General features: G+C 36.0%; 1 protein-coding gene across 1 annotated transcript in view; it reads left to right on the forward strand.

Annotated features, from left to right (window-relative positions):
- The window catches only part of ARHGEF38 (Rho guanine nucleotide exchange factor 38), a gene marked incomplete at its 3' end in the record, with an annotated part of 156,452 nt that overhangs the window by 116,580 nt on the left and 25,165 nt on the right, over positions 1-14,707 (forward strand). The window contains exons 6-7 of the mRNA XM_081248325.1: positions 8,943-9,142; positions 12,007-12,140. Of these exons, the coding sequence (XP_081104451.1) occupies positions 8,943-9,142; positions 12,007-12,140 (334 nt within the window). The remainder of the gene's footprint in view (positions 1-8,942; positions 9,143-12,006; positions 12,141-14,707) is intronic.

The following is a 14,707-nucleotide window of genomic DNA, read 5'->3' on the forward strand; positions in this document are numbered from 1 at the left end:
TCTTGCAAAGATTGACTTTACGTGTTCATTCTTATACATGATCTTTGAATAATAGTTTAATTATTTTCTTTGGATGGATTTCTAAAAGTGGAATTGCTAGATCAAAGGGCCTTCGATACTTATTACCAGATAATTTAAGAAAAGTTGAACTAATTTATAGTCCCACTACCATATATGAGTTGTCCATTTATCTACTACTTGCTAGCACTAGATAAAACTAATGTTTGCATCCTTACAACTTATGGCAATGTAATAGGCCAAAAGTAGCATTGTATTGTTTTCATTATCATTAAAAATAATCTTGTGTTTAACCATTTGTATTTCACCTCTAATGAATTATCTTTTTTATTGATTGTTCACTTTTACCGAGATGTTTATCTTTTTCTAAAAGATTGATAATGGCTCTTTAATTAGCAAGTGTATTATCCTTTTTTCTATCTTATGCACTGTGAATAACTTTTCCAGATTATCATTTGACTTTTAACATAGTGTATAGTTGCTTCTGTTTTCATTTTTATCCATACAGTTTTACAGAGCTAAATTTTAAAATAGATTTATCACTTTTTTCTATTGTAGCTTTTGGATTCTGTATCTCACTTAGAAACCCCGAGTTTGTTTTTAAACCGTAATCCCATGTTTTCACCAAGATCTTGTATAATTTCATTTTTAACATTTAAATCTTTGATCTATCTAGAAATTATTTTGGTGTAAAGAATCCATTTTTATTTGACAAGCTAATTATCACAATACCTGATATTGAATGGTTCCTTTTTTCCACTGAGTAGGAATGTCATATTTACCATATAATTTCCATACATACTTGTATTTATTTCTTTATTTTCTATTTTGTGTTTGATTTCCATTTGCCCATATATGTACCCATACCAAACTGCTTTCATTTTTGCAGCTTTATATTTTAATATCAGGTATAACTAATCTCAGCTCAGTATTATTCCTTTTCAGAATTTTCTTGAATATTCTTGAATGTTTCCTTCTTTAAAAACTTTCTCTTTTGTTAAAATTATATCTACCCATGGTTTAAAAAGCCAAATAGTTCTACAGGATTTAAGAAAAATAGTAGTCCACTGTATAGCACAGGGAACTATATTCAATATTCTGGGATAAAGCATAATGGAAAAGAATATAATAAAGAATGTATATATGTGTATAACTGAATCACTTTGCTGTACAGCAGAAATTAACACAACATTGTATTTCACACATCTGAGTTGACTATTTTGGTATTTATCTTCATGACTCCAAAAAAATTTGGCTCTTCCTTTTTAGGTATTATGTATTGACTTCCCCCTATGGAAGACAAGAATCTTTCTCTCTTCCCTACCCGATCTCCTCTACACACACACACACACACACACACACACATCCCATCTCACCATTCTCCCTATGTAGTTACATTGTAATTTGAATTGGAACAATAATCAGTGCTTGAATTATTATACGTGAATAAATTTCTTTTCAGAACTAAACCTTGGAATAAATGGATTACTTGTTTTTCTGGGAGTTAACTATTGCCTTTTATTCCCCCTTAATTTTCTTTGTACTAACCATTAATGCTGAACTCACAGCCAGTCATCTTGAAGACAGCCAGGTGAATTTTGTATGCTATCAATTTCATCTCCCTGTAAAAGCCTCTCCCAGAGCCTTCTGACCTTTTGAGTTTGGACTGATTGACACTGGGCGTTACTGTCTTTTAGGAACTCCCCTCCCATCATCTAGACTTTCTCTTTGCCTCTTTCCTGTTTTTAGTAGAGGACATCCTGCAATAGTTTCCCCTATTCATCAAAGAATGCATGGGGAGGAAAATTTTAAGAACTTTTATATCAAAAATGTCTTTATTTTACCCTCACACTTGATTTATATAGATTGATTTCATATAGAATTCTAATTTGAAAATCATTCATCTTCAGAATATAAAGGTAATTCTTCATTGTTTCTAACTTTCAGTATTGCTACAAGAAATGAAAATGATTCCTAATTGTTTGTTTTTAACTGTTTAGTTTATATGTTTCCCTGAAGGATTGTAGGCTTTACTCTTTGTCCCCGATAACTTGCAGTTTTATGGATTCCAATGTGAGTCCGTTTCATCCATTGTGCTGTGTACTCAGTGAGTTCTTTCAACCTGCTAACTCATGTTCCTTGAATTATTTCATAGATGATTTCCTCCCCATGTGTTCTGTTCTCTCTTTCTGGGACTCTTATTATTTTGATATTGGAACGCCTAGACTGGTCTTCTAATTTTCTTATACTTTCTTCCATTTTTGTATTTTTGCTCTTCTCTCTGGAAAGTTCCTGAACATTTTCTCCAACACTTTTGAGTTTTTATTTCTGCTATTATCCTCTTAATTTCCAAGAGCTCTTCCTTAGTCCTCCAAATGATCTCAAGGTGCCATTTGTGTAGCACCTTAAGAATTATGCTGTTTCTTAACCAGGTTTTTAACTAGTCCTTCTTCTTCTAATTCCCATGCCCCTCTCCCTTCACTTCCATAGGTCTCAAGGACTCTAGTTAATGAACCTTTGGAGGAGTGATTAAATAATTGCTTCTCCATATTATTGGTTCTTTCTGGTCTGCTATATCAATTACCATTTGCTCATCTCCTTTACAGCTTCTAAAATTTGTTAGTAGTTCTGTATTTGTTTTCAAAGAAATTTTAAAATTATGACAAGTGTTATTTCCTTATTATTTGCATAGCAATATGCAGTTTCCTCTAAAGTTGTCTTGTGATATTTTAAAAGGAGAGTAAATTGAAAAACAATTCAATAACAGTATAGATGGTTTGTGGCTTCTATAAACTAAATATTAAATTTAAGATATTGCGGCCATAAAATAGAGGAAATTCAAAGTAATATGATCAATAGTTACATGATTAGTTTTCCTTCATTTTCTCCCTCAAATTAAGAAATATAGATATACCCCAATGTTGAGGTATATCTGATATTTTCTGTTTTCATCACAGTCTTTACATTGTTTAAATATCATTTTACTTTTCATTGTGCAACTGTTTTCTTGTACTTGATGCAAAGCTCTTTATAGCAAAACTGGATCCTGCTAAAACAAAGCCAGCTGTGTTTATTTGACTTTGTAATGTTCCAATAATAATTTGTAGTGAGATTAGTGTAGCTACTTTCGGTACTAAATATTTACCAAAGTATTCATGATAAGATAGAGGAATATGAAACAGAATTACAAATTAAGAACTACCTTAGTTTTCAGCACAATATGTATGGGGAATTGTTATACATTTGGTTACTTTTTTGCAGGAGAGGCATGTGATAATTGGTTACTTGGCTGAACTGGGTTATATCACACATAAGACTCATCTGCCTGGCACAGTTGTCAGAACTCAGTCTTACTGGAAGGGATTAGATGGGGTGAGCGTTGTGGCACTGAATGCCTGGAGTGTCATTATCTAGGAACACATCCTCTATCTTTTCTACCATATTGTTTGTCTGTGTGATGTAGATGTCAGAACATCATTGCTCATCACTTGGGAAACTGTCCACCATGCTTATATGAAGACAAAGGTGTCTGGGAGATTTCTCATTTTTGAGAAAAACTTTTTTAATATTCGCATCTGTAATGCTTTTAAGAGAAAGTCATCATTTATTATTGTTATTATTGTCATTTGAAACGTAAAAGGGAGAGAATAGAACTTTGATGCCAAAGAGTGATAGAAAAAGAAGTAATAATAAGATCTGGACAGAACTAAAGGGCCTAGGTTGTTGGGTGTTTTTTTTTTAATATCTTTATTGGAGTATAATTGTTTTACAGTGTTGTGATAGTTTCTGCTGTATGATGAAGTGAATCAGCTATATACATATGTATATCCCCATATCCCCTCCCTCTTACATCTCCCTCCCACACTCCTTATCCCACCCCTCTAGGTGGTTGCAAAGCACCGAGCTGATCTCCCTGTACCATGCGGGTGCTTCCCACTAGCTATCTATTTTACATTTGGTAGTGTATATATGTCAGTGCTACTCTCTCACTTCATCCCAGCTTACCCTTCCCCCTCCCCATATCCTCAAGTCCATTCTCTATGTCTGTGTCTTTATTCCTGTCTTTTCCCTAGGTTCATCAGAACTTTTTTTTTTTTTTAGATTCCATATATATGTGTTAGCATACGGTATTTGTTTTTCTCTTTCAGACTTACTTCACTCTGTATAACAGACTCTAGGTCCATCCACCTCACTACAAATAACTCAATTTCATTTCTTTTTATGGCTGAGTACTATTCCATGGTATATACATGCCACATCTTCTTTATCCATTCATCTGTCGATGGACACTTAGGTTGCTTCCCTGTCCTGGCTATTGTAAATGGTGATGCAATGAACATTGTGGTACCTGACTCTTTTTGAATTATGGTTTTCTCAAGGTATATGAACAGTAGTGGTATTGCTTGGTCGTATGGTAGTTCTATTTTTAGTTTTTTAAGGAAACTCCATATTGTTCTCCATAGTAGCTGTATCAATTTACATTCCCACCAACAGTGCAAGAGGGTTCCCTTTCCTCCACACCCTCTCTAGCATTTATTGTTTGTAGATTTTTTGATGATGACCATTCTGACCGGTGTGAACTGATACCTCATTGTAGTTTTGATTTGCATTTCTCTAATGATTAGTGATGTTGAGTATCCTTTCATGTGTTTGTTGGCAATCTGTATATCTTCTTTGGAGAAATGTCTATTTAGGTCTTCTGGCCATTTTTGGATTGGGTTGTTTGTTTTTTTGATATTGAGCTGCATGAGCTGCTTGTATATTTTGGAGATTAATCCTTTGTCAGTTGCTTCATTTGCAAATATTTTCTCCCATTCTTGTTGTCTTTTCATCTTGTTTATGGTTTCCTTTGCTGTGCAAAAGCTTTAAGTTTCATTAGGTCTCATTTGTTTATTTTTGTTTTTATTTCCATTTCTCTATGAGGTGGGTCAAAAACGATCTTGCTGTGATTTATGTCATAGAGTGTTCTGCCTATGTTTTCTAGGTTGGTTTTTTGACGGATCCTGATAAGCAAGAAAGGAGAGCAGCTCAAAGATACAAGTATATTCTTTAATATATCTGGGAATTTTTTTGTAATTAAAAGTTTTTAAATATGTATATAACAGTAGGCCACATGGATAAGCTATCTTATTAAAATTGAGTTTTGTTTGATTGAATTGTGTGATTACATCTATATTTTGATGGTATTTTCAGTGATTTTTATAAGACTAAATAAACTGATATTTGCTGATAGTAAAAAGGAAAACTCAGAAGAAATCTGATCTTATTCATAAGGATAATGATTTCCTCTAATCAAATTAATACCTTCCATATTCCTGACTTGTTCTTATTTAAGGAATTATTTCTACTTAAGTGTCTAAATTGTTGAAGAATTTATGTTTAAGATATAGAAAGATGTTCCCTGTCATATTCAAAGGTTTGGCTACTGATATACCATTGGTGAGAAAATATGTTTTTAATCATTATTTTTTCAGTATTCATAATAGATTTACATTTTTTCCCAACCACTTCACCCAGTCTTCTTGGAAAACCAGTAATATCTCTGTCTCCCTCTCTCCCTCATTTCCTCTTTGTCACCCTGTCTCCTTATTTCCCTTCCCCCTTCCTTAGTATATTTAGTGCAAATGGGTAGGAAGTACAAGATAAAGTCTATCAAAGCAACTCTTTTTTGACAAAGGAGGCAAGAATATACAATGGAGAAAAGAGAGTCTCTTCAGCAAGTGGTGTTGGGAAAGTTGGACAGCTGCATGTAAATCAATGAAGTTAGAACACACCCTCATGCCATACACAAAAATAAACTCAAAATGGCTTAAAAACTTACATATAAGACATGACACCATAGAACTCCTATAAGAGAACATAGGCAGAATGTTGTCTGACATAAATAATACCAATGTTTTCTTAGGTCAATCTCCCAATGCAATAGAAATAAAAGCAAAAATAAACAAATGGGACCTAATCAAAATTATAAGCTTTTGCACAGCAAAGGAAATCGTAAACAAAACAAAAAGACAACCTATGGACTGGGAGAAAATATTTACAAATGATGCAACTGACAAGGGATTAATTTCTAAAATATACAAACAGCTCATATAATTCAATAAGAAAAAACAACAAACAAACAACCCAATCGAAAAATGGGCAAAAGACCTAAATAGACGTTTCTCCAAAGAAGATATACAAATGGCCAATAGACATATGAAAAGATGCTCAACATCACTAATCATTAGAGAAATGCAAATCAAAACTACAGTGAGGTACCACCTCACCCCAGTCAGAATGACCATCATTAAAAAGTCTACAAATAATAAATGCTGGAGAGGGTGTGGAGAAAAGGGAACCCTCTTACACTGTTGCTGAGTATGTAAAGTGGTGCAGCCACTATGGAAAACAGTATGGACGTTCCTCAAAAAGCTAAAAATAGAACTACTATGTGATCCAGCAATCTCAATCCTGGGCATATATCCAGACAAAACTATAATTTGAAAAGATACATGCACCCCTATGTTCATAGACGCACTATTTACAATAGTGAAGACATGGAAACAACATAAATGTCCATCAATATACGAATAAAGAAGATATGGTATACATGGAATATATATGGTATATACGGTATATATAGAATATAATGGAATATTACTCAGCCATGAAAAAGAATGAAATAATGCCATTTGCAGCAACATGGATACAATTAGAGATTATCATACTAAGTGAAGTCAGAAAGACAAAGACAAATACCATATGATATCACTTATATGTGGAATCTAAAATACGGCAAAATGAACATATCTATGAAAGAGAAACAGACTCACAGACATAGAGAACAGACTTGTGGTTATCAAGGGGGAGGAGAGTAGGTGAAAGGGAAGGATTGGGAGTTTGAGATTAGCAGAGGCAAACTATTATATATAGGATGGATAAATAACAAGGTCCTACTGTTTAGCACAGAGAACTATATTCAATGTCCTGTGATAAACCATAATGGAAAAGAATATGTATAACTGAATCACTTTGCTGTACAGCAGAAATTAGTACAACACTGTAAATCAACTATTCAATAAATTTTTTAACTTAAAAAAAAAGCAACTCTTTACTCCCTCACAAACCTTTATCATTTATTTTGATTTTCCTTTGAAAAATGTTGCCTTTTGGTTTGATTCAGTCTTTGTCTCTATTACAGTATAATCATTTTCTCAACATATGAATAAAATTCAGGACCACTGTGCAATTTTTTTTAAAGTGTGGAATGTAAAATAACAGCACATTACAGAAAATATGAGAAATCTGTCACTTCTGTTTACAAATATTCATTGAGGGAATACTATTTGTCATGCTGGAGATATAGTGGTGACAGAGAAATTGAACATAAACTGGTAAATAAAGAAAAAGGATGATTCCAGATAGTGGTAAGTGCTATAATGAAAATAAAATGGGGACATGTGACAGAGTGACTGGAGTGTGTGTGTGTGTGTATGTATGTCTGCATGTGTGCACTTACATGTGATAATCAAAGTTCTTTAGTTTCTCATTTATCAAATGAAGAGTTCAAACATGCTCTCTAGGGTGCCTTCAGATCTTTTCTAATGATGCAACTTTTCTAATTTTGTTCAATGCTTTTTAGATCCGTTTCACCATTTCAATTATGTGGTCTGTTGTCTGCCCATATAGTACTTGAATCATAGTAATTGAAGAATGAAAGATCCACCCATCAGAATTTGAAAACAGTGTCTATATTCTCTCTCTTCTAAATAAAAACCCAAAGGAAAACAAATGAGTGTATCCATGTATCAGAAGGGACTCAAAACACAATTTTCATCCATGTTCCATTTACAGTATCTCTTTATTTGCCTCTTGCATAAAGAGGCTGCTAGACATCACTGCTTTCTGGCTGAATGAATTGAATACAGTGGGTTGGACAACGGCATGACCAAGCTGGTAGCTTTTTTATTTCCTGTGAACTACTTGGCCAGTTGGAATGGCTCTAGTCTCATCTCAGAAGCTCCAAAAGGAAGAGTCAGGGGTGAGTGCTCACTTTTGTGTAGCCATTTGAAGATCTGTGGGCTAAGAAGAATTCCACATGGAAAGTCATGGAAAGTCATTGCGTAATACCAATGATTAGTGATAGTGATGATATTAACAATATCTAGAGAATGTTGCTTTTATTATAAATCTCTTTTGGGGAGTGTGATACAACCTCTGAAACACTATAAATTCAACTTCTCAATTTGGTAGAAGAAAGAGGACAAATTATGATTTTTTTGTGTGTGTGTGGTACGTGGGACTCTCACTGATGTGGCCTCTCCCGCTGCAGAGCACAGGCTCTGGACACGCAGGCTCAGTGGCCATGGCTCACGGGCCTAGCCGGTCCGTGGCATGTGGGATCTTCCCTGACCGGGGCACGAACCCGTGTCCCCTGCATCAGCAGGCAGACTCTCAACCACTGCGCCACCAGGGAAGCCCTATGTTTAGATTTTTAAATGATGAACTTATTCTCCTCACTTAATAATCACAAAAATACCATCAGGAAAATGCATTTTTATTCATTGTCATGGGAAATGCATTCTAGAATTGTTTCCCACTATTATTATAAAACCTGTTATTAAAAAAACTGTAAGTGGAACATGGTTGGAAATCATGCTTTGAGTCCTAAATAGACAAATAAGTATATTTGTCCACCTGAAAGTAGACAAATATACTTATTTTCTTTTAAATTTTTTTAGTAGTAGGATCTTTCAGCCTTGCTTCTTTTTGCCACCCATTGCCCATGCTTTCATTTAGAAACTGAACATAGCCAAATGGAAGGGGAAAAGGGTGAAAAACAGTTTCAGGAGTAATCATAAAAAAAATTAAAATCACAAAAATAAAAAGGAGATTATAAGACAAATGTTTGTGAAACAGATATTAATTTATCTCTATTGCAGAGGCAAACCAAACTTACTGGACATAGGCTCTTTGATGATCAAACCAATTCAGAGAGTGATGAAGTACCCCCTATTACTCTGTGAACTCCGGAATTCCACCCCTCCCTCTCACCCAGACTTTAGAGCACTGGAGGATGCCTTTGCTGCAGTGAAAGATATTAATGTAAACATCAATGAACTTAAAAGACGGAAGGATTTAGGTAAGAGGAGATATGATCAGTTGGGGGTTTTCCAGCGTTGGAATATTCTGTTCATGTTTCGGAGAATCAGAATGTCTCAGTAGTTACAGCAGTTGCAGTGATAATGATCATTTGATATTTAAAGTTAGAGGCTAGGGAGGAGAGGATGGTTTTGCCTTGCCAGCCAACTTCAGGAGAAGATCATGAGGCAAAAGATTGACAACTTTTTATTGAAAAACCCTATACTCAACCTCTTTTGACCACTGCATGCCCGATGACATACTGTGGGCTGAAGACACCCATAGCATATGATCCTCCTGTTCTTGGCATTATGCATGGTAGGAAGGAGGCATGGCCTGGTAGCTGGGAGCAGTGAAAAGCTAGAGCTGAAAAGGGGTGGTGAGAAGGGCAGACACAGGTAAGATGGCCCAGCTAACACATCAGGCTTATTTGATTCTGGAATGGAACACAAAGAATGGGTATTTTTTGGCAATTAATTGCTCCACTGAAGGAAGAAAGTATATTTCTTTCTCAAATTAACAAATTATTGTTAACTATTTGTTACCTAGGTGTAAAGTTCACCTCTAAAGTAGAACGTAGGTTTCAAAACAGGAAGCACAATTAGATGGCTCCTATCATCTCAGATGTAGTAGTGCATTGGGATAGACCATGGGTCCTCTCTCAGGGTGATTTGTGTCCATAAGTTCTTGATTGGCTTCGTACTTCTAACGTTAAATCTCAATTCAACAGTAAAAGCAATGGTAGAACTGTGGAGCTAATTGATCCAACCACTTCTTTATTTTTATTGTTTGTATTTTCTAATTTTTTATTTTAAAAATTGTATATATTTGTATTAATAAATTGTAACTATAAAGAAAAGTGAAAGGTGTAGAGTGAAAGATACCATAAACAAAATGAAAAGATAGCCCATAGACAAAGGATTACTATCTAGAATATATAATTATTGATATTAAATCAGTAAAAACATTCTAATACAAAAAAGGTTAATAATAAAAATGAGCAATTCACAGAAAGACCAGTAAGTTTTTAAATGCTAAGATTCACTAATAATCAGGGAAATGCAAATTAAAATCACAATGACAAAGTGTTCCCAGCCTACCGGATTGGCAATAAGATTTTTAGTGGATAATGTAAGTGCTGAATCTCAGTTTGCAGGTGAGAATGTAAATTAGAAACACCACTTTGGAGAACAATATGAAAATACCTATTAAATTGAAGATACACATACCCAAGATACAGAAAATCAGTTTCTAGATATTTGAGAAACTGGCTCAGATGCTTGTGGAGAGGTATACTAGTAACTAGCATTGTTCGTAATAGCAAAAGAAAAAAAAGGAAAACAAAAGAAAGAAACAAGCAAACAAAGAAATGGATAGTGGCTTGCATATTAATCCAGATAATGGATAAACTGTGTTTTATACACTATGATACCATGAAAACATAAAATTAATTAAAGTACATGTATCAATTAGACAGATCTCAAAAACACAATGTTGAGTTTTTTAAAAAGTAAATTAGCAAGTGACAGAAGAATGGATGCAATATGGTTCCATTTTTATAAGGATTGAAAATAATATTATACACTGTATGACTACATACCTACAAAGTAAAGGCATGAAAATAGATACAGATATAATAAACCCCAAAACTTTGGATCACAGATCCCTTTAGGGATCAAAGATGGAGCTCAGCGAAGTTTCAATTGTTATGCGATTTTTTTAAAATAAAAAGATTGGAAACAAGGCAAAATGTTAAGATTTGACAAAGCGGGGAGATGGACAATAGCTGTAATATTATTTTAACTTTTCTGTTTGCTTAAACTTAAATTTCAAAGTTTTAAAGAGGAAATTTTTTCTACTCCCATGATTCCAGTTCACATAGCTAACATTTTAGTTAAGTTCTCTTCAGACTTTCTATGTCTTTTTTCTATTTTTTTCTTCTCTCTTTTTCCTTCTTTCCTTCCTTTTGCAAATGGTACTACAGTTTGCTGGGGCTTTTTAAAAACTTAATTTTATATCATGAACATTCTTCAGGTTAATATGGTCTTCTTTTTCATGGTTCCATAGTATCCCATTCATGAGTGTATCATAATTTATTAAACAATACCTCTATGAGTAAACTTTTAGATTGTTTCCAACATTCTGCTCTTAGAAAAAACCGCTATAGCAAACAAAAGTTTGTATGCCTCATTATGGAAAGCAGATTCCCTACACGGACTTCCTGGTCATAGACTATAAATATTTTCACTTCTATAAGACTCTGCCAAATTTTTCTCTACAAAAACTATATTGATTTAATCCATGTCAACAGCGTATAAGAATGCTCCTGTCTCCACACCATTACCAAAACAGAATGTTAGGAATATTTAACATTTTGAACAATATGAGAGGTGAAAATCATGTTAAAGATAAAAAAGTACACCTCAGAGAGGTCACTCAGCTTACCCCAAATCTCTCAGCTAGTGGAGAGACCACCCTGGGATGGATCCAAGGTCTTCTTATGTTGGCTGCAGTTGTCTTTCCATTAGTTAAGTCTTGATGCTTCATTCTAGAGACCTGATAACAAGTGTATTGTCTGAGAAGAGAGAGTTTTTTCCAGTATCAGGAATTTCTTTAATGTGCGAGGTAAATGAACCCTGGGCTTTGAGGAGCTCAAGTCCTAGGACAGTTTCTGAAGGTCAGTGGGGTGGGCGTCTAAGCTGTGACTGGGCAGAGGGGCTGGAGCATATTGCATCGGTACCAGAGGTCCGAAAATCATACAGAGTGTTATCTTAAATATAAATATCAATCTTGAATACTTTGGATGGAACACACACTTCCTGTGCCTCACATGTTCAGATATGTTATTGCATTCTTCCGTTTCAGTTCTAAAATACAAGAAGAACGATGAGGATGAATCACTTAAAGATAAATTGTCTAAACTAAATATTCATTCAATTAGCAAGAAATCAAAAAGAGTGACAAATCATCTAAAGATTCTGACCAGAGGAGAATCACAGGTAATTTTTCTTCTTGGGCCACATACATTTTCCTGGGGAACACGAATGCTGACGTTTTTGTGAGATTTTGTTTTATCATTATCCGAGCTGTTTCTAGAACACACTGAGAATCGAGGTAATTGCCCTCGATGCTGTTCCTTTCTCCCTCTCTCTCTCTCTCCCCCTCCGTTTTGCAGGATATTGAGTGGGGGTTGTTCTGACACTGTCTTAGCTGTGGTGCTTCCATTCAGGAAGAGGACAAAGGAGAGGTAAAGACATAAGGACAGGGATCAACAAGGGATGCCCCAGGAGTTCTGACACCATCAATTAGCACATACTCTCACCCAAGGCAATGAAAATGTCCTCCTTTCATCCCTGTATTATTTCTGCTTTTTAAAAAAACTCATTTCTTTTAGTTCCCTTGATGGTCATCTTATATTTACTTCACCTATGAAAATAATGTTTAGATGCATACCTTAGCATGACTTTTCCTACCTGTTATCACTTTCCTCTTCCCCTAGCCCCAGGTGCACATTATATTACTGGGTAACTCTTTGGTGTCAGCTGTTTAGCCTAGCTTGAACCATTTTCATCTCACCCCTAATAAACAATGAATGGATTAGCAAAGCCTCTCCAACTTTAATGTGTGTAAGAATCACCTGAGGAGCTTGCTAAAAGACAGATTCCAGGGTTCTACCTGGTTCAAAGGTGCAACCTAGACATCTGTATTTTTACAAAGACTACAAGTATTTTTAAGCTAATTGATCTGGAAATAAGTGATCAATGGAACACACTTTGAGAATCACAAGATAGTAAGTTCATGGTCCAGAGGTGGTAATACAGTGGGCTTCTAACCAAAAGTAAGCAAAACAATTCTTTTTTTTTTTTTTTGCGGTAGGCAGGCCTCTCACTGTTGTGGCCTCTCCCGTTGTGGAGCACAGGCTCCGGACACACAGGCTCAGCGGCCATGGCCCACAGGCCCAGCCGCTCCGCGGCATGTGGGATCTTCCCGGACCAGGGCACGAACCCGTGTCCCCTGCATCGGCAGGCGGACTCTCAACCACTGAACCACCAGGGAAGCCCAGAACAATTCTTACGATACTATATAGTACTTTTGCCCCCCTTCTCGTGAGTGATTTCATCCTTTGCTATGTTAACATCTCTAACAAAGGTTTTTACTTTGAACTAGAGGCAACTGGTTCAGCTCTGCTTTTAGATAGCTCTTCCTATCTACCTTACCCTTTGGCTGCTGTGGTCTTTTTGCTTTTCATTAAGTCTTCGCTGCTTTTGGACCATTAATCTAGAAGTGGACTCTTCCTCCTCTGAATGCCTAACACACTTAGTGTATCTCAGTCTTGGCACTGTTAATATTTGCGGGAGTCATCACAGAAATTAAGAGGAAAGTTTCTGGGCTTCCCTGGTGGCGCAGTGGTTGAGAGTCCGCCTGCTGATGCAGGGGACACGGGTTCATGCCCCTGTCCGGGAAGATCCCACATGCCGCGGAGCGGCTGGGCCCGTGAGCCATGGCCACTGAGCCTGCGCGTCCGGATCCTGTGCTCCGCAATGGGAGAGGCCCGTGTACTGCACAAAATAAAAAATAAAAAAGAGCAAAGTTTCTGAAGTCATTCAGATTTGGGTTTGAATATCACTTCTGCCACTTAACAAATATTTGTCTTTGGGCACATAACTTAAATTCAATGTAATCATCTGTAAACTGGGATATATAGTAGGACCTAACACATGAAGTGGTTGTGAGGATTCAATGAAATGATGCTTATAAAGAAAGGACTTAACACAGTGTAAGCATTCAGTATATTGGCTAGCATCATCATCATTATTTTATATTGTATATAAAATATTGTTATTTACCTTTTAATGTGAGGACTTCTTACTTCCCACGTGGATAAAAACTTCTTCATGCATGGTGTATTAATCGTATCTTCTACTTTCTGTATTTTATGATGTTTTGACATCTTAAAAAAGCTTCCTGGACAAAGAAAGACACCGCTTGTAGGGCTAGCCCACTCTTATAGAGGGCAAAGGACTCAGCTGGAATCACTTCTTTCATTTGCAAACCAACCAATCCTGGGTCGATAGCCCCAACCAGCTCCTTATCTAACTCTCACACGTGAAGCCAATATTCTCTGCCCTAAATCCTGCCAAGGCCAGGTACCAGGCAACCAGAGACTACCTCCATAGCCCAAAGCCTGCTGGAATTATTCAAATGTCCTAAACGTTTTACCCTGCCCCAGCCCGTTCTCTGGGATTTCTCACAGAAACTCCAATAAAGGCTCTGGCCTTGACTTTTCCCTTGCTCCTTTCTGCCAAATGACCAGACCTTAGTGATTCCCCTGTGGCCCTGCATGACATGCAGTGACCCCCTATCTAGGACCTGTGAGAATAATAAATTTCTTCCAGGCTTCTCTCTTTTCTTCCTGTGGCTGTACTGTCTGTACCATACCATACCCAGTATGGATATTCTTAGAACACATGGCTTGTATGATTCTTGTACTTACTTGTTGATATACTTCTAGGGGCTCACTGGGCCTACTGTATAGAGGAGGTAACTCCAGACTCCTCTTCTCAAT

The sequence above is a fragment of the Mesoplodon bidens genome (genome assembly GCF_964165515.1).
Source record: "Mesoplodon bidens genome assembly, chromosome: 1".
Classification (NCBI taxonomy): Eukaryota; Metazoa; Chordata; class Mammalia; order Artiodactyla; family Ziphiidae; genus Mesoplodon; species Mesoplodon bidens.